The sequence below is a fragment of the Ochotona princeps genome, chromosome 6, assembly GCF_030435755.1.
Source record: "Ochotona princeps isolate mOchPri1 chromosome 6, mOchPri1.hap1, whole genome shotgun sequence".
Taxonomy (NCBI): Eukaryota; Metazoa; Chordata; class Mammalia; order Lagomorpha; family Ochotonidae; genus Ochotona; species Ochotona princeps.
In genome coordinates this window covers 2,146,218-2,165,704 of record NC_080837.1, presented here as the reverse complement: position 1 = coordinate 2,165,704, position 19,487 = coordinate 2,146,218, and the positions used below count along the sequence as shown (strand labels likewise).

At 54.0% G+C, this 19,487-nt stretch overlaps 1 protein-coding gene across 1 annotated transcript; it reads right to left on the bottom strand.

The window, feature by feature from the left end:
- Positions 1–69: 69 nt before the first annotated feature.
- HEXA (hexosaminidase subunit alpha) lies at positions 70–18,999 on the bottom strand. Its single transcript, XM_058665437.1, has 14 exons — positions 18,687–18,999; positions 7,611–7,703; positions 6,833–6,898; positions 5,754–5,800; positions 5,347–5,457; positions 4,740–4,841; positions 4,195–4,327; positions 3,392–3,572; positions 2,667–2,753; positions 2,477–2,549; positions 1,727–1,910; positions 1,517–1,607; positions 876–980; positions 70–311 (listed from the first exon to the last, which is right to left on the bottom strand). Exons 1-14 carry the CDS (start codon positions 18,937–18,939, stop codon positions 248–250), a joined length of 1,590 nt encoding a protein of 529 aa, XP_058521420.1. The 5' UTR covers positions 18,940–18,999; the 3' UTR covers positions 70–247.
- Positions 19,000–19,487: the final 488 nt, after the last annotated feature.

Here is a 19,487-nt window from a genome sequence, read left to right as displayed (position 1 = left end):
CCCAGGGGACAGATCTCAACCTCATTGACCCACAGGACTCTGGTCAGCCAAAGTCACAGCTTTGACAACACAGGTGATACAGGTGCATGACAGAAAAATGCCATGTCCCTCTTTATTAAACGCCAGCATAAAGACTGGCCCCCTTCTTTCCAGGCACTGGGACTCGTGGGCAGGGGGCTCCATGCCCGGCCGGGGTGCAGTGGAAGCTCCTAAGGCCAGCACCCTCCTTGGTGCCGGTGCTGCTGGCTCAGGTCAGCTCAAATTCTTGTTCACAGTAGCCTACGTTGAGGGGCTGGGCCTGGACTCCTCGCCTGCAAGAGGACATGAAGAGACGGCAGATAAGCCTCGAGGGAGCAGCGAGTCATGGGCCCCAGCTGCTAGTGGCTGCGCATCAGTTTACCTGGGGAGTTCACCTCCAGCCTACCTGGGGCTGGCACAGGGAGACCCAGGGACTTGGGGGAAGGCCTCCCTGTTTCTCTCCTGCAGGCCTGTGCCCCTGCCAGCTGGGTGCCACTGCTCTTGGCTCTAGAGGGCTGCATACTGGTGAGTGGTAGGGGTTATGTTGCAGGCCAGTGTGTGGGCTGGGCACGGAACAATCTTGTCTTGCATCTCAAAACCCCAAGTTCTTAGACCTAGTCAGTTTCCTAGTGGGGGCCTCCAGGTATCCTTCCTTTGTTATGAAACAAGCAATATGCATTTTTCAAGTATAGAGGGGACTGTGCCCGCCAGGTGGGCTAAGCTGTATACCCAATAGGTCAGGCCCACCGTGTCTACTCCAAAGCTGGCCTCTTGTAACCTAGGTTGTCACTGTGACTCCCTCCCCAGGGGCATACCTGGGCCTGATCTCTACCCTGAGGGCCCTCCAGCCTGCTTACCTCAGCAGCTCACAGCGGAAGTGTGACAACCGGTCAAAGGCAAATTCTGTGTCTGTCGTCCACTCATTGCTCCACAGCCTCTCGGCAACAGCCCCAGCTCTGGGCCTGGAGGAACGCACGGGAGGGCCAGCCTGTAAGGCCCTGTGTTGCCAAGCAGCTGCCCACACACAGATCACTGCCTCCTTGGGTTCTACCCATGCCCAGAGCTGAGGCAGGTAACCAACGCCTTGCTCAGGGCCACAGCCTGGAGAGGGGCTTGTATGGAGTCCAGCACTTGGCTTTGTCTTCATTCAAAGGTGGCATGGGACATCCCCCTCCACCCCTTCCTGTCACATGGGAGCAAGAATAACTGTGACCACTGATTACTCCAGCTGTGGGACCCAGGCTGAGAGGGGCTGCTGCAGGACACTGCATGGGAACTGCCAATTCCCAGGAGCAGATCTGCAGCCAGGCAGTCACAATGCCCAGGCCTCATTGTGTCCGCTGTGGTACCAGGCCCAGAGATCCCTGCCCTAAACACCTATTGGCTGTGGAGAGTCACGTGGGAAGTGTGCATTTCTGGCAGAGCTCCTTTTCCCAGGCAGCAGAGGATGGGGACGTTATGAAGAAAGGAGCCCTGTTCTCAGCCCAGCCCCTCTTACCAGAGCCTGGGGACAAGGTTTGTGCTGTCCACGTACTCTCCCCACATGCAGGCCTCTCCGCCGATCACCAGGGCCTTCTGCTCGGGCGTACCTGTGGGCTCAGGTAACGTGGGCTCCCCTTCAGCCCTCCTCCCAATACGGTCCCCACTCCTCAGTGTCTGACCCCGACCCCCACTGCCCACCAGCCCAGTCAGGAACTTCCTCCTTTACCTGCGAAGGCCAGGGGCTCCACCGTGTAGAAGTCCTTCCAGTCGGGGCCGTACGCGATGCGGTTCAGATACCAGGGGGCGGAGAGCAGGGCCCGGAAGCCGGCCTTGGTGATCAACTCTAACTCTTTCATGTAGCCCACAGGGTTCTCTTCCCGCCATACCTGGACGATGGTGTCTGGCCGAATCTGCCGCCAGAGCACAGAGCAAGGGGACTGTTGGGCCCGGTTCTTACGCAGCAGTCCCGAGGGCTGTGTCTCCTATCTCCCCAGCTGCTGAGTGTGTCTGTGATACCTCATGATGAGCTCACGCCCCAGCGCAGAGGCCACAGGCCCTGGTCCTCCCACACTTCCCTGTTTCCTGGCTGGGAGCCATGCTTTAGACCTGGATCCTGCAGGAACCCAGCATGTGACAGGAGGCAGAGATCTGACTGGCACCACTACAAGAGAAGGGGCGCTACTCTCACGCAGCTGCAAGGCCCTTGACGGTGATCCAGGAAGGAAAACACAGCCTACGTGAGTCTGAGGAACCCCCAGATACCCTGGCAGTGTACTAACTCTAGATAGGTTTGTAGCGAGAGAAGACAGAAGCTGTGACCCCACACCCAGGGCTCAGTCTCCGCAGCCTTTCCGGAGGAGATGGCAGACTGCTCCAAGTACTCTGACTGGGAAAGCCTGGCCCTAACCAGAGGCTCTGCTCCTGAGGAGGTGTGGAAGGGCCAGGGAGGGCGCAGGGGGTCCCGGGTGAAGCTCACCTTCACTTTGTTGTCAAACACTTCCTGCCACACCACGTAGCCTCTGCCGTAATCAGAGATGATGTCCAGAAGGCTGCCAGGAGGGGTGCAAAGGGAGTGTGCTGGGCTCAGCCTGGCCGGGGTTGCAAATGGATACCCTGCAAGCCCAAGAGGGCGTGAGGAACCCCACAATCCCTGCCCTTTTCCTCACGTCTGGATGTAGAAGGACTCAAGCTGCTTGAAGTCACTGCCGAAGCCCTTCTTCTGCATGAAGTCCTGGATATCCGGGTTGGACTTCCTGCATTGTAGCAGAAGGCACTGTCACCCTTGCAGGGTCCTGTGTGTTAGTCACCTGCCTCTCTACCCCTACCTATCTTTTCCAATGGAAACATTGATGAGAAGGTGTGGTATGGGGGTGGTGAGATGGGGGAAAAGCCACGTGCAGGAGCTGTAGGTGTAAGCTGGACCACAGTGTGTGGCCTCTCCCTGCATAGCTCCAGCAGGTGAGCAGCCTGACTGCCCACCACTGCTGATGACCCCACCCCACCATGTCTGTCTTCTTTCCTCCTTGTGCCTCCAGAAAGCAAAACTGGCATCTACCTTAGGCAGCCCCTTGCCCCTCTGTGCTCATGAGAGCTGAGTTTGGGCTTTCTGGTGGACGCCAGGGAAACCTGGCATGAAGGAGTCTCTGGTACTTGTGTCGCTCTTCACACGGAGGACTATCCTTTCTCTACAACCGCGTGCCCAGAGCTTGTTTCTCTATAAACAGCCGGAGAATGCCAAGGAGGAGGAAGGGAGAGGTCACCAAGTGAAAATCACAAGGGCGTCTCTCAGAGCAGACACAAGAAAGCCAAGGTGTGAGACCATGGTCCCAGGTGAGCATCCGGGGCGCCTGTCCCTGCTGTGCTGGCGGTGGGTGGGTCAAAGAGCTCGTACCAGCAGGTGAAGTCAACTTCATCTCCACCAAGGTGCAGATAGAAATCTGGGAAGACAGAGCTGACTTCCAGGAAGAACATGCTCATGAACTCATACGTATTGTTGAGGATGGGATTCACTGGCCCGAAGGTGCCTGAGGGCTGGGAGCCCGAGTAGCAGGGAGTCAGCAATCCAGGGATACCTAGGTCAACAGAGAACCACATGAGGCCAAATGTGTGCGCATGCAGGCAGGCACACATACAAGAGTGATGCAATCTTGTTCACCAATATTACAGGAATACAGGGCTCACACATGCTGTGTCCATCACAGCCATTTATCCACAATGGCCTGGGCTTCCAGCAGGGGCCGCCCTTGCTTCCAAAGCTGCTCTCCCCATGCTGCCTGGAGGCAGAAAAGCAGAGGGGGAGCCCCATCTGTGTTCCGTGACTCCTCCTGTGTGCCAGGGTCCACAGTTCCCAAGGGACCACTCCCTCGGCCCAGGATCTGCTAAAGCTCATGTCACACGAAAGGCCTGAACGTTCCCCCCCTCCCAAGGCCTACTGCCTGTTTTGACTCTCCGAACCAGCCTGTGCAGGTTCTGTGTGTGGGGTGGGCATATCTCAGATCCCTGAGCTTGCACAGGCGCCCTTGAGGAGCACACTGAGCTGAGTGCAGAGGGCGTCTTCCCAACCTCGTTCTGCTAGCTGGGGGAAGCTGATGGCAGAGCAGATCCTCTTCAGGACCACACCTAAGAGCCACCGACTGGAAGCCCATGCGTCAGTGGAGGGGCCCTCACCCTACCCCACCTGGTCAGCTGCCTCACCTGGTCCCCAGGACTGGGTGTGGCCAGGAGTGTCAAACTCTGCCAACACACGGATACCCCGGAGACGTGCGTACTCGATGACCACCTTCACGTCCTGTGCTGTGTAGATGTGAGTGACAGGATTGTAGGACCCCTGCAAGGAACGAGACACCCACCTTCAGGCTCTCTTCTCCCTAAGACTTGGCAGGAAGACACCCAAAACACCACAGTCCCATGGTGGCCTCTAAGACTTCACCACAACGGCTGTTCTATCTGAGCGTCCCAAGCCTCAGTGAGGTACATGAGGTGGGCACTGCGCCCACTGAACAGAACATAAGTACTGAGGAAGGCAGGCCTGGGGGAGATGGGTCACACAGCAGACTAATGACAAAGTCTGCACTGAAGGGCAGGTGTCAGTTCCAAGCCCTCATTTCCAAGCCCACTATCTGACCCCTGGATCAGTACATCTGCCCAGATCTGACTGGCCGGGTGATGGCCACTGTCCTTGCTGGCCAATGTCAGGCTCACACAGGGACCCACCAATGTGGACAAGAATGCATACCAACCTTTCTTGTGAGTTCGGGGAAAGTGGCGCTCTCGTACGGGAAGGACGAGTCATCTACCAAGTGCCAGTGGAAGACATTGAATTTGTTGTACGCCATGACATCCTGTGGGCCAGAGTAAACAGAATCTTTGGGAATCCACGCCTCAACATAGGAGCGTGGCGGCCACGACAGTGTCCTGCAGTCTCTTCATCCACGCAAATAACCTGAGAGCAACACTGCCCTATGCACCACTTCCTGTGTCGCTTGTCTGACCCTGCTGGTCCAGGCTGTGAGGCCTGCTGGGAGCGCAAGGCACTGTGAGGCGCAGAGCTGAAGCCCAGGCTCATGGATGCCAAGTTCCAGGCTCCGCTGCAACTGGACACTAAATTCAGCTGAACCTCTAAAGGCTCTCCCTTCTGATCTGGTCCTAACTAACCAGGGCACCCTGGTTCACCACAGCCACACAGACTTGTTACTTCCCTCTTGTTACTTCCTGTGTCCTGCAGGAGGCAACCTATAATTCCCCAGGAGCCCCCCAAGAGTTGCATGTTTATTTCTCACTCTTTGGGAACAGGGATCCCATTCTTCCACCACCCAGAACTCCCTGCTGGCCTAAGGGTCTGGGTACCAGAGTGTCCAGGATGCTAGAGAGCGGCAGGTAGTGGCGAGATGTGTCCAACAGCAAGCCCCGGTGTGGGAAGCGGGGGAAGTCGTCAATCTCCGTCTTGTTGATGTAGAACTGTGTGTAGCAAACACGACAGCCTGTGACTGTCCTACAAGGGTGCTGAGCTCCTAAGAAAACACAGCCTCATGCCCATGGCCACCAGCAGTCACCTGCCAGCAGCTGCCCCGTGCATTTGTGCCCTTCAAAGTAGTGGGGTCTCTGCATAGAAATGCATCTCCCAAACCGTTTTCCATCCTTTTTTTGCCCCTTACATGCTGGGACTATTGTAAGCCCCTGGGACCCCATCCAAGGGTTTCGGGTCGGGGGGGGGGAACCCAGAGATGACACAGGGAAGGTCCCTCCTGACTCACTGTGCCCTCAGCAGATCTCCAAACAAGCTGGCTGAAGGTCTCCAGGCCTGGGGAGAAGCAGAGAGAAGACAGAGTGGAAGGCTGTGGGTGGGCAGGTGCCAGGAAGCGGCAGCCACTGTCTACTTGAGAAGGTGGTGATGTCTCAGTGCCTACCGATAAGTGTTGAAGCCCATGCACCTCTCTGTATTCCCTAAGTCTTGAACCCTTCTAGGTCTATGTTATGAGGACGGGGCAGGGACGAGGTGGCTTAGGGGAGTTGTGGCTCCACAGACTAACTCGTCAGGGGCTACGAAGCCACACAAAGCAGTTCCCCTGGCTCATGGACCCTCTACCACCTCTCCGACTTGGCCGTGACAAGGCAACCGGAAGCTTGAATTTCCAAGGATCCTGGTTTGAAGGAGGCAGCTCAATAATGAGTCACAATCATGCTCTTCTGAGCTGGAGGAGGGACTGGGCTGTGGTGAGCTGAGGTGAGGGTGTGGGCAGAGGTGGCCAGAGGGCCCATGCGGGAGCTCCCGTGGACAAGCAGGCCAAGTTTAGAGCACAGCGTGTTTCCAGCAGATGAGCTCTGCCTGTGGAATCCCTGAATACCGAGGGGGGAATGGCAGGGTCACGGGGATATACCCGGGTGCCAGTGGCCCGAAGGACTCCAGTGGCCTACCTGTCCAACTCTGACTCAGCCAGCCAGTCTCTCTAAGGCCTGGCTGGTTCCGGGCCCATCAGAGACAGAGGCGGTCAGCCGTTGGAGACAGGTAAGGGCAAGCAGAGGCCTTGTCCCAACGGCAGGGTCTCGCCCCAGCTTCAGGGCCTCCAGTTCTTTTGCTTTTAAGACCCTTTCTCCCACCCAAGTATTAACCAGACCCGATCCTGCTTAGCTTCCGAGATCACACGAGATCGGGCGTGTTCAGGGTGGTATGGCCATAGACTTAAGACCTTTTCTAATGACATGCTTCTCCCTGCTGGCTCCCAGGAGCATCAGCTGAGTCGGGGGGTGGAGGAATGGAGGTGGAGGAAATGTTCATCTGGTCTCAGGAAGCTTTCCCTAGGTTGGTCTCGCAGCCGCCTGCCCCGTTCGGTACCTCGGAGAGCTCCCCAGATGCTCTCAGAGATGAGTAAACACTGGTCGTCGTTGATTGTCAGGGTGTCTGAAACGGCAGAAACGACCCAGGGAGGTGAAGCTTCTCCATCCTCAGCCAACAGACCCAATGCTCTATCTAAATCCCGGGACTAAAACCAAAACACAGCAAGAGTGCAACTTTGAAGAAATCTCTCCAGGAGGAGACATGCGCAGTGCAGGACAGCTTGGGGAGGGGGTAGGGGAAGAGGCCTGTGGCCCAGGAAGAACCTGCCTGAGGGAGTTGGGCAACATCAGCAACTTTGCACAACAGTAGACTTCCCCTGCGCAAACACGAGACCCCTGCAGCATTGGGCTCAAAGTGCCAGGCCTGCCATCAGACAAGGGCTCAGTGCACCCGGAGGGGTGAGGCCAGGGGCACAAGCAACTGCACACCCCCACCCACTTCATCCACAAGTGGGGAGAAGCCGCCAAGGCTGAACGCCCCTGCTGGGAACTGAGAGGCCCTGAGCATGGCTGCTCAGGGTGGCAGAAAGCAGCCTTAGGACTCAGGATTCAGCACACAAGCTCAGCGTCCAGTCCCTAAGCACAGGCTCTTAAAACCAGTGATGAGCACATGTGGCTGGGATATATAGATGCACCAGTTGCCCCAGTGAGATGCACTGGTTAGTGTCCTGCAAACACTTCTCTGTGGCTGCCAGGTCCCCGCAGGCATGAGGGACGCGGGTGCAGCTCTATGCAAGTACTGGCTCCCAGGGAAGACAGGGCACGGTGGTACTTACAGTTCTCCACTGACTCCAAGGTAGGAAACTGCTCACATCCTGGGTTGACCACAGAGACAATCAAGACGTTCTTCTCGGACACGAGCCATTCTTCTGCAAGGACAGGGGAAGCTCACTGTGGCTGAGATGCCACCACCTGGTCCCTCGACTCATGCCTGTGGTAAAAGGGTACAAAGTGGGCCCAGCACGGTAGCCTAGCGGGTAGAGTCCTCACCTTGCATGCACCAGGATCCTATATGGGTGCCAGTTCTTATCCTGGAGACCCCATTTCCCATCCTGCTCCCCGTTTGTGGCCTGGGGAAGCAATTGAGGACAGCCCAAAGCCTTCGGACCCTGTGCCTGCGTGGGAGACCCAGAAGAGGCTCTGGGTTCCTGGCTTCAGATCAGTGTAGCTCCAGCCATTGCAGCTGCTTGGGGAGTGCATTAATGGATGGAAGATCTTCCTCTGTCTCTCCTCCTCTCTGTATATCTGACTTTCCAATAAAAAAAAATTTAAAGTTTTTTTAAATGATGCGAACAATACAGTGTCCACCCTGTGCTCAGGCCAGCAGCACGTGGCCCTGTCCTGCCCCACCCAGGCAGGAGCCCTCTGGGCAGTGGCTTGTCTTCATCATGGCACTGTTTCCGTTCACTGCAGAGCCCAGCCAGTTTTAACATCTCTTCTTGAATGAGGCTTCTTGGTGAAGCAATAGTTCTGCACTCCGGGGACTGCACAGGGAGCTGTTTGCCAGGGCTCTGGGTACAGGCCTTCCACAGGTCAAAGAGCTGTGACAGGAGACAGAGCTGGCATAGCTGTGGCCTCAGCAAAGGCACTGAGCCCCAGCCCAACCCACTTCCTTCCCTCATCTTCCCTCGCAGGCCCTTCACACAGGCACCAAAATGTGTCTGACACCGTCTGGAGACCCCAGCTGATTGCTGCTTTCCGGCCAGCTCTGCTCTACGGCCACCTGAGTGGTGCTCTACTGCCCATGTTTCTGCTCTTCTCTGGAGCCATGACGCAGCCCGCAGACCGGGGTAAGAGGCTTCCCATGGAACCATAAGGCTGGGAATGGGACAGAAGGCATGGCCAGGAGAGAGAATTCAGAGTCAACTGGAATTGCAATGCCTCTCGGCCACAGGAGTACCCCATGCTGTGTGCTTTCATCCTCCCCACCATGAACAGGCCTCTTGGTCCATCCAGGGAACACCTGCACCCACAGCACACCCATTGAAACCTGCAGGGAATGGGAGGCCCACCCCCAGGCAGGTCAACTCAAAATGTGGCCTCACAACACAAAGGACCCACCCCCCCAGACTGCAGGGGCTAGGGCCACCATCAAGGCACACTCCGTAGGGCTATCTCGAGTTTCTCAAGCAGGCAAGTGCACAGGGGCAGATTGAAAGCTATGTCCACCCCGCCTTGCTGGTCCCACCCTCAGGTTATGCCATGGAGCCTCTGAGCACTTCCCCACACTGTCCCTGGGAGGGAACGAGTCCCGAGTGTCTGCAAAACAAGGAGAGATCACACAATAGCCTCGCCCCAGTCCTGGTCCTAATGGCAATGTGGCAGAGGCGGGACCAACATCAGGCAAAGCTGAACCACAAATGGAGCTGGGAAAATACCAGGCTGCTCTTCTGCAGTTTCATTATCATCATTATGTGTGCCTGCCACTCCCCAAGTATGCGGCCTTGGTAGGGCAGGGCAGGCACAGACTCCCCTGAAGAGCCAAGAGCACTCTTCCAGAACAGTGCCCCTAACAATGCCCCTGACATAAGGGCTTGCCATTCCCACCCTGCCACCTCCGATCCAGTGCTCTATGGGACGTGCTGGGGTACGCTGCCATGTCCTCGAGTGCCGAGAGGCAGGACTGGGAGATACCGAAATAGGAGGAAGGTCAGCCATCCCTGCATTCATTTACTTTCAAATGTATTCGAGAGGATGGCGTGATGACACAGCAAACTAGTTCTCGGCTTGTGGTGTCTGCGTTCCATAAAGGCACCAGTTTGCGTCCCGCTTGCTCCACTTTTGACCTAGTTCCCTACTGGTGTCCTGGGAAAGCAGCAGAGGATGTCCCAGTCCTTGGGCTCCTGCACCCATGTGGGAGACCTGGAAGACGCTCCTGACTCCCTGCGTTGTTCTAGCCTAGCTCTTGTTGTGGCAGCCATTTAAGGAGTGAATCAGAGCATGGAAGATCTCTGTCGCTCTGGCTTATCCTCTCCCTCAGTAATTACAGTTTATAAGTAAAAGAAATAAATCATTTTTTTTAAAGAAACTTATCTGAAAGGCAGAAACAGAGATAGAAAGATCTTCCATCTGCTGACTCACTTGCCAAACGCCTGCAGCAGCTGCACTTGTCAGTGTGAGTCTCCCCTGTGGGCAGCAGGGACCCAGCTGCTGGCACCCACACCAACTGTCTTCCAGGGTGTTCACTGGCAGGAAGCTGGAACTGAGACCTGAGACTCAAACCCAAGTGTTTTCTTCCATTGAGGGATGCCAGTGTTCCAAGTAGCCCCTGCTGTTGCCCAAACCTCTACCCCTGGGTTATTTCACAACTGTTCAGAGTGTGGCCTCTGAGATACTCTGTGCAGGTGGATCCAGCACAGCTGCCTTGAGCCACAGAATGCCCACACACCCCCCCACTCCAGGCTCCGGAAACCGGGTGTGTTCTGGGTGCCTGCTGGCTGGCAGCAAATTCCAAATCCTCAGGTCCTGGGTGGCATCAGTGGGCTGGAAAGCAGAAAAGGCAAGTTTTGCTGCTGCTGACATCGTTTCCACATAGCATGATCTTGGCTGTCTCACACACCCAGGCCTTCCTGACCTGTAGATGGAAGCCAAGCCCCACATGATCTTGGCTGTCTCACACACCCAGGCCTTCCTGACCTGTAGATGGAAGCCAAGCCCCAGGGACCCTTCTGTGACCCCCGCCTCCTGCCGACGCTCACCTCCCTGCTCTCATACAAACCTGTGTACTGTATCTTTAAATTTTTTTTTTTTTTTTTTTTTAATTTCGGCACAGTCAGGGAAGCTCTCTTCACCAAGTGCCATGGCTACACTTCCTCCATGCTCCCATCCTCTGTCTCCAGGCCTCTCACCCTGGCCTGGGAGCCTCACGGGGAAGCATCACCTGCACAGCTTGTCTCTTTTCCCCCTCCTCACTAGAGCCATTGTCCCTGACCCCGGCTGGATGCAGGAGCCTCAGTGTGTAGCGCTTCCCTCTGGAAAGGGGGACTCACTGCTGCCCGGGAGGAACCTGGAAACTGCGAGTCCTTCCTCGGGGCCACTAACTGCTCTCTTCACTGTCCTGCTGCCTCCTGACCCAAGACATTCCCATCACACCAAGGTGCTCCACTCACAGTAGTGGTCCCAGAGTGGAGCAAACAAATGGCTTCTGGCTAAGGCTATGGACTGAAGATCAGGAAGGTCAGGCTGTCTCTGCTGCCCTCCGCAGCCCTGGGCAGTGAGTTCCCATACCCACAGTGCTCCGCCTTCTACCTCCATACCTGGGAGCACGATTACACCTCTTCTCCTCAGATCCAGCCTAATGAAGCCCTTGAATGTATTTCTGCACTCTAGTCAAGATGTGCTGAGCACTTACGGGACATAAGGAGCTGTGCTAGGGAATGGCAGAGTGACACAGAAAACAAGGGGCCAGCATTGTGTTGAAGAGGGTTCAGCCATACATCTTCAGGCTGGCATCCAATACTAGAGCACTGGTTTAAGTCTTGGCTGCTGCAAATCTGATCCAGCTCCCTGCTTATACTACATCTGGCAAAATAGCATGAGATGACCCAAGATGAGTTCCTGGCTCTTAACTTCAGCCTGGGTGAGCCTTGGCTGTTGTGGCAGACAGCCTCTCTCCACCACCACTTTGCCTTTCAAATAACTAACTAAGCTCTTTAGAAAAAAACAGAATCATGAGACTGGCGTAATGGCACAGCAGGCTGATCTGCTGAGGTGCAGCTATCCCATATGGGCACCAGTTTTTGTCCTGGCTCCTTCACTTCTAATTCAGCTCCCTATTTATGGCCTGGGAAAGCAGTAGAGGAAGGCTGAAGTCCTTGGGCCTCTGTTCCCACACAGGAGTCTCCGAAGAAGCTCCTGGATCCCAGCTTCACACCAGCCCACCTCTAGCTGTGGAGGCTATCTGGGAAGTGAAACAGAATATGGAAGATATCTCTGTCTCTTCCACGCTGCAAAACTCTCTTTCAAATAAAAATAAATAAATAAATAAAAATCGGCCTTGCTCCCTGCCCTGGTAGTACTGCCTTTCATTTAAAAAACTATTTTTAAAAAAACATTTATTTTTATTGAAAAGACAGATCTACAGAGAGGAGGAGAAACAGAGAGAACGATCTTCCATCCACTGATTCACTCCCCAAGTATCCACAATGGCTGGAGCTAAGCCGATCAGAAACCAAGTGCTAGGATTTTTCCAGGTCTCCCATGCAGGTGCAGGATTCCAACGCTTTCCCAGGTCACAAGCAGGGAACTAGATGGAAAGTGGAGCAGCCAGGGCACAAACCAGCACCCATATGGGATACCAGCACATGCAAGGTGAGGAGTTCAGCCACTAGACTACTGCTCTGGGCCCCCCAAATTACTTATTTTTATAAAGGCCGTGTGTATGTTTGTGTGTGTTAGAGAGAAAACATATATGATACAGAGACAGAGATACTCTATCTGCTGTTTCATTCCCAAATGCCCATAACAGCCAGAACTGCATCAGCAGAAGCCAAGACTCAAGAATTCCATCTGGGAGGGATCCGGAGAGACTCAGGTCACCTAGCCTGGGGTCCTGGGGCCAGCCTGGGACGTGGGTCCAGGGTTCGTTAGCCCCAGAGGTGGGTGATCCAGGAAGGCTTGGGACGCCTGGCCCACGTCCTTGGGCTCACCTGCAAGAACACGCCCTACTTTATGAAAAAGGGAGAGCGGTTGACACAGGCCCTGTTATAAAGGAGAATATGGCAGCTCATTTGACACCATAGTGGAAGAAGGAGAACAGAACAAACTGGACAACTACCCCAGTCAAACGATGACAGCAAAAACTTTTTGTCAGGACCCGGCGCCGTGGCCTAGCGGCTAAAGTCCTCGCCTTGAAAGCCCCGGGATCCCATATGGGCGCCAGTTCTAATCCCGGCAGCTCCACTTTCCATCCAGCTCCCAGCTTGTGGCCTGGGAAAGCAGTCAAGGACAACCCAAGGATTTGGGACCCTGCACCCGCGTGGGAGACCTGGAAGAGGTTCCTGGTTTCCGGCATCGGATTGGTGCAGCACCGGCGACTGCGCTCACTTGGGGAGTGAATCATCGGATGGAAGATCTTCCTCTCTGTCTCTCCTCCTCTCTGTGTATCTGACTTTGTAATAAAATACATAAATCTTTAAAAATGTTGTCAGCCAATGGACATTGGGAGGTTGACATCATCCTTGAATTGGTAAAATCGACAGCATTTTAGAACTATCCAAATCACTTGAGTAAAACCCTCGGAGTATGTACACATTGAGACTCTGGGTTGATATGAGGTGGCAGTTCGTCATCCCTGGGACGTTTGGAGTCATGAGTGGCTTCCCCCTTTGTTTCTCCCCTTACCCCCAAAACAACAAGAAGAAACAGCAAATTTGGAAACAATGAGTTCACCCACTTTTCCCTAAATCTCAATTCTTCCCACCCTGATCAACCATGTAATCATTATAAAAGATAAAATTAAATAAAAAAAAAAATCCATCCAGGTAATCAACACGGGCAGCAGGGACTCAAGCACTTGGGCCATCACCTGTTGCCTCCCAGGGTGTGCACCAGCAGGAAGCTGGGATGCACCTGTGAGGTAGCAGTCTGAAGTGGCCATGTAACCGTCTGTACCAGAATACCTACAACTATAAACTATAAATCTACTCGGGTGGCTCAACACGCTAGTCCTGCACCCGTAAGTGACGGCATTCGATATGGGCACTGGTTTGTGTCCCTGTTGCTCTACTTCCCATCCAGCTCCCTAACGGCCTGGGAAGGCAGTGGAGAATGGCCCGAGGTTTTGGGCCCCTGCATCCACTTGGGAGGCCTGGAAGAAGCTCCTGGTTCCCAGCTTCGGATCAGCTTAGCCCTAGTTGTTGCAGTCACTTGTGGAATGAACCAGCAGATAGAAGAGTTATCTCTGTAAAACAAAAGAAAACAAAACAACAACAAAAATCTGCCTTTCAAATAAAAATATGTAAAGCAAGGGCTTGGCGAGGTGGCCTAGCGGCTAAAGTCCTCACTTTGCACATGCTGGGATCCCATATGGGCGCCGGTTCATATCCCAGTGGTCCTGCTTCCCATCCAGCTCCCTGCTCATGGCCTGGGAAAGCAGTTGAGGACGGCCCAAGTCCTTGGAACCCTGCACCTGTGTGGGAGACCCAGAAGAAGCTCCTGACTCCTGGCTTCAGATTGGCTTAGCTCCAGCTGCTCTGGCCACTTGGGGAGTAAATCAACAGATTGTAGATCTTTCTCTCTGCATCTCCTTCTCTCTGTATATCTGACTCTCCAATAAAAATAAATACACCTTTTAAAAAATCTTTTAAGTATATACATATGAATATATTAAAACATTTTATTCGGGAATTCAAAAGAGTGAGAGAGAGGAGAGAACACTTTCCCCTTCACCGGTTCATTTTCCAAAAGTCCAGGAGACAGGAATTTAACCTAGGTTTCCCAGGTGGTTGGCCGGGGTTTCAGCCATTGCCTGATGCCTAGCAGAGTATGAATTACCTGGAAGCTGGAACTGAGAACGAAGCACGAGCCCGGGTAGCTCTATATGGGATGCAGGGGTCACAGGCAGCATCTTCACCACTGTACAAATGCTGGCTTCACTGCAGCCAGTTATACCCAAGCCACGAACATAAACCTCTCTAATACTATACCCTCTCAGCTGGTTTTTTTTTTTTTGCCAGCCTATTAGAACATAAAGTTTTAATTTGTATTTTTTAAGGATTATTTTTACTTGAAAGGCAGATTTATAGAGAAAGGAGGAGAGATAGAATTGTGTATCTACTACTTCACTCCCCAAGTAGTCACAATGGCTGGAGCTGGAGAGGTCAGAAGCCAGGAGCTCAGAGCTTCCTCCAGGTCTCCCCAGGTTGGACGAGGAGCCTAAGCACCTGACCCATCTGTTTTCCCAGGCACATTAGTAGGGAGCTAGGAACACAAGCAGAGCATCTGGGACTTGAACTGGCACCCCCATGGTAATCTGCAACTACAGGCAGAGGCATTACTTAACACCACTCCTCTGATGCCCACATCTGTATTTATTTATTTATGAAATGTATTTAAAAAGCAGAGTTACAGAGAGAGGAGGCACTTTGGCCATCTTTGCCAACCTTCCCACGCCATTAGCAGATTGCCGAATGGGAGGTGGGCCAGCTGGGTCTCCAACTGACTTACACATGTGTCATTAACGTTGAATTCCACAATGTTGCCCCCTTAATTTGCATGGTTTTTAAAAAAGATTTACTTTTATTACAAAGTCAGATATACAGAGAGGAGGAGAGACAGAGAGGAAGATCTTCCGTCCGATGATTCACTCCCCAAGTGAGCCGCAACGGGCCGGTGCGCGCCGATCCGATGCCGGGAACCAGGAACCTCTCCCAGGTCTCCCACGCGGGTGCAGGGTCCCAAAGCATTGGGCCATCCTCGACTGCTTTCCCAGGCCACAAGCAGGGAGCTGGATGGGAAGTGGAGCTGCCGGGATTAGAACCGGCGCCCATATGGGATCCCGGGGTGTTCAAGGCGAGGACTTTAGCCACTAGGCCACGCCGCCGGGCCCCTTAATTTGCATGTTTTCAATAATGACTTTAAGCATTTATATTTACTAGCCATAACTTATGTTTGTTTTGTTTGTTTATGTATTCAAAAGGCAGAGTGACAAAGATCTTTCATCTTCTGGTTCACTCCACAAATGTTTGCAGCAGCTGGGGCTTGGCCAGGCAAAGGCTGGAGCCAGGCTCTCCGTCTGGAGTACTCATGCAGATGGCAGGGGCCCAGGTACCCAAGTCACCTTGTACTGCCTCCCAGGCACGGCTCCTCAGGAAGCTGGCTAGTAGACCTGCAGTAGCCAAGACTTGAATGAGACATTTTGACCTGAGATGCAGGAGTCTTAAGCAGTGGTTTAACATGTGGTGCCATAAAGCCCACCCCTTAATTTTCTTTTCTTTTTTTTTTTTTTTAAAGATTTTATTATTACTGAAAAGCCGGATATACAGAGAGGAGGAGAGACAGAGAGGAAGATCTTCCATCCGATGTTTCACTCCCCAAGTGAGCCGCAACGGGCCGGTACGCGCCAAACCGATGCCGGGACCAGGAACCTCTTCCAGGTCTCCCACGCGGGTGCAGGGTCCCAAAGCTTTGGGTCGTCCTCTCCTGCTTTCCCAGGCCACAAGCAGGGAGCTGGATGGGAAGTGGAGCTGCCGGGATTAGAACTGGCGCCCATATGGGATCCCGGGGCTTTCAAGGCGAGGACTTTAGCCGCTAGACCACGCCGCCGGGCCCAATTTTCAATCTTTATACTCATCATATTCATCTCTCTGTTGAAATTCTCCTCCGAGAAGATGATGAGACTTCATCCCCATTTCCTTGTTCCCCACAGAAATGCCCGAAATGCACGACACTGCAAAACAAGCAGCAGCAACGCTCGGAAATCAGGCCAACTGTGAGAGCACATGGATAAAGCAAGGACAAACATTCTCTGGCTCACTCTCCAACAGTCACATTGGAGCCTCTGACTCCTCCAGGGCATATGACCTTGCAAGGGAAATATTCAAGGCAAGGGCGCAACAGTAGCTCAAGGAAGTAAGGTTTGAATTTTCCACAAACCACACCCAGACTCCAATATGCAGAAGCTTCCTGGGTTAGGTGCTACTCTGGGCTCCTAGAAAAGGATGGCGCTGCAGGTAAACAAAGGAAGAAAAATAGCAGCGATGAGAAGAGAAGCTGGCCGAGAACTGCAGGCTAAGCTGAACGAGGCGCTAAAGTGCCCCAGTTATTTTGCCCCCAGCCAAGAACTCTGCTCCTTGGGTCCGGCGGCGTGGCCTAGAGGCTAAAGTCTGCCTTGAATGCGCCGGGATCCCATATGGGCACGTTTTTTTTATGATTTATTTATTTCTATTGGAAAGTCAGATATACAGAGAGGAGGAGAGACAGAGAGGAAGATCTTCCATCTGATGATTCACTCCCCATGTGAGCGCAACGGCCGATGCTATGCCGATCCAAAGCCAGGAGCCAGGAGCCTCCTCCAGGTCTCCCACGCGAGTACAGAGTCCCAAGGCTTTGGGCCTTCCTTGACTGCTTTCCCAGGCCACAAGCAGAGAGCTGGATGGGAAGTGGAGCTGCCGGGATCAGAACCGGCACCCATATGGGATCCCAGCGTGTTCAAGGCGAGGACTTAAGCCACTAGGCCACACCACCGGGCCCCGGCACCAGTTTTAATGCCGGCAGCTCCACTTCCCATCCAGTTCCCTGCTTGTGGCCTGGGAAAGCAGTCGAAGATGGTTCAATGCTTTGGGATCCTGCACCCGTGTGGGAGACCTGGAGGAGGTTCCTGGCTTCCCTGGTCACTTGGGGAGTGAATCATCAGATGTAAGATCTTCCTCTCCATCTCTCCTCCTCTCTGTATATCTAACTTTGTAATAAAAAATAATCTTAAAAAAAAAAAAACTCTGCTCCTTATCACATGTTGCAGAAACAAAGTATTCTCCTCTATTTCCTCTTTCCATTCCCCAGCTACTTATTCACAAGAAAAATAACACAACCACAAAGCCATCTTGCTGAATTTTCTTCCTCTTTGCTTTTAAAACCACACATCTGCTAGCAACCAAGTCTTGCACAGAGCATGCCTTAGTGGCCAGAGGAAAGGCTCAGTGGACTCAGCCAGAGCAGAAAGTTAACCGGTGCTGACCCCTCCTCCCCAGCCAGCTACCCGCCTCACATCTCGTTCTCATGGGCCCTGCTTGCAGTCTTACACTACAAAGAGTTAAGAGTCACATGATTGTGGTCTTACTGGAGACTACAAAGTCCTCCTTCCCCTGGGATCATGTGTATCTTCCAAACGTAAAACTTACAAAATAACTAAAACCAATGATCTGCAAATCATTCATTGTGTCTTAGATGGTGTCAGAAATAAACGAAATCCAGCAAGCCGTCTTACAAACTTAACACAAAGCAGTCCTTTAATCTTAACACATGCAACAAGTAATTGCTGAATATTTACTATGTTCCAGTCACACTCACAGTAACAGTGGCCAATGGAGGCATGTTCAGCAGACTGACAAACTTGGCCACCTATTAACCTAGTCACCTGTTTCATATTGGAAGGTAAGCAAATACAGTATGGGTCAGGGTTGCATGTTGATATTCACATAATAATCTTCCACTGTTCAACAGAACAACTGGGGGAAAAGTTGGTGGCAGTAGTACTGGTTTGAGGTAACTCAGAGGGCAGACCACGGCAATGGTGTTAACTTGGCCGGCACCATCAGAACATACCTGGAAAGCCCTCCTTCCAAGGCTGGCCAACCAAACACCACCTCATTTTAACTTAGGGACTGGAAAGTCATTTCTTCATGGAGCTGACTTATGACTTCTCACACGAATCCCGAATTGACTGCCCATCCTGCGTGCCAGCTCTGGTTATGTAGCTTTGCACAGGTCCCTGTGTCTCAACAACCGTGAGGGTCACCTATATATCCAGCCTTGGTCCCGTTTTCAAAAGGACCTGGTCAGCATCAAGCGTCTTGGCTGTTGGCTAAGGCCACACAACGGGTCAATAAGCTTTCATCCTGACCCCCCACCCCCGCCCTCCCTGAGCCCTGTAGCAGCAGGCATTTGGGGATGAATGCCTAATACAGCCCAAGATCCCAGGTTAGTGCGACCCCACTGTGGGTTCAGGGAAGTAGTGAGCGGTGGAGGGGATTGGACCCTGGGAAGGTTGAGTCGGCAGTTGGAGAGAAAGGCGGGAGGCGGCAGAGTGTGTGGGACCTGACGTCCGGCGGATGCCCGGGTGGGTGTCAAGGTGTCTGCGGGTGGGGAGACGGGCAGTGCTGCAGGGCCGTCCAGCTCTCGGAGAAACGACTCACCAGAGAGGTTGGGATGCGGCCAGGACCCGGCCCCGAAGAGCAGTTCCCGGTAACGCTGGAAAGCCTGGTCCAGGACGGAGCAGCCCGGCTGCACGGCCGAGCTCGCATGGTAGCTGAACTGGAAGCTGTTCGGGTACAGGGTGTAGTGTCGGCTGGAGGTGTGGATGTACTGCGGCCAGGGCCACAGGGCCGCCGCCCGGCCAGCGAATGCTGCCGCCAGCAGCAGCCACAGCCACCGCCCGGAGCCGGCCATGGCCCGCCGGTGACCGCCCCAGCGGGCCGAGCTGCGCGAGCCCAGGTCAGGTGGACGGCGCCCACGTGAGGGACCAGCGCAGGGTCACGTGGCCGGGACACATCACGTGACTGGGCTCGCGTGTCGAGGGCCGCCGGCCACACTTCCGTGATCAGTTTGCTGCATTTTCGCTTCCTCGCTAGGCGCCAAGCGGGGGAACACTGGGTCCTAGCACCTCACGACCCTTCCCCGCGGGAGCCTGCCCTGCGTCCGGGTTAGCAGACATCGCCCTCTTGGGGATGCGTGAGGGGTGTCGAGCGGAGGGGAAGTTGCCCCGCTGAGGACACCTGGCAAGTCCCAGGACAAAGGTGCAAGCAGCGTGTCACTTTGACCACAGATGCCGTAGGGCAAGGAGGGAGGGCAGTGGACCCCGAGGCTGAACTGTAGGCTTGGAGAGGGGTCGTTGGGTCACAGTCCCGGGACCCGTCTGTGCCTAGGAAACGTGTCTTCCCAGGGCCAGCCTCAGATGTCAGCTCTTCCCTCCCAACGGTTGGCTGCAGGTGGTCCTC

Excerpts from the sequence above, each read along its gene's own strand:
- HEXA (XM_058665437.1), bottom strand. The coding sequence starts at position 18,939 with ATGGCCGGCTCCGGGCGGTGGCTGTGGCTGCTGCTGGCGGCAGCATTC. Across the intron at positions 4,328-4,739 it reads TCCCCGAACTCACAAGAAAG|GGGTCCTACAATCCTGTCAC; the intron begins GTTGGTATGCAT and ends CGTTCCTTGCAG. Across the intron at positions 2,550-2,666 it reads GAGTCCTTCTACATCCAGAC|CCTTCTGGACATCATCTCTG; the intron begins GTGAGGAAAAGG and ends CCCTCCTGGCAG.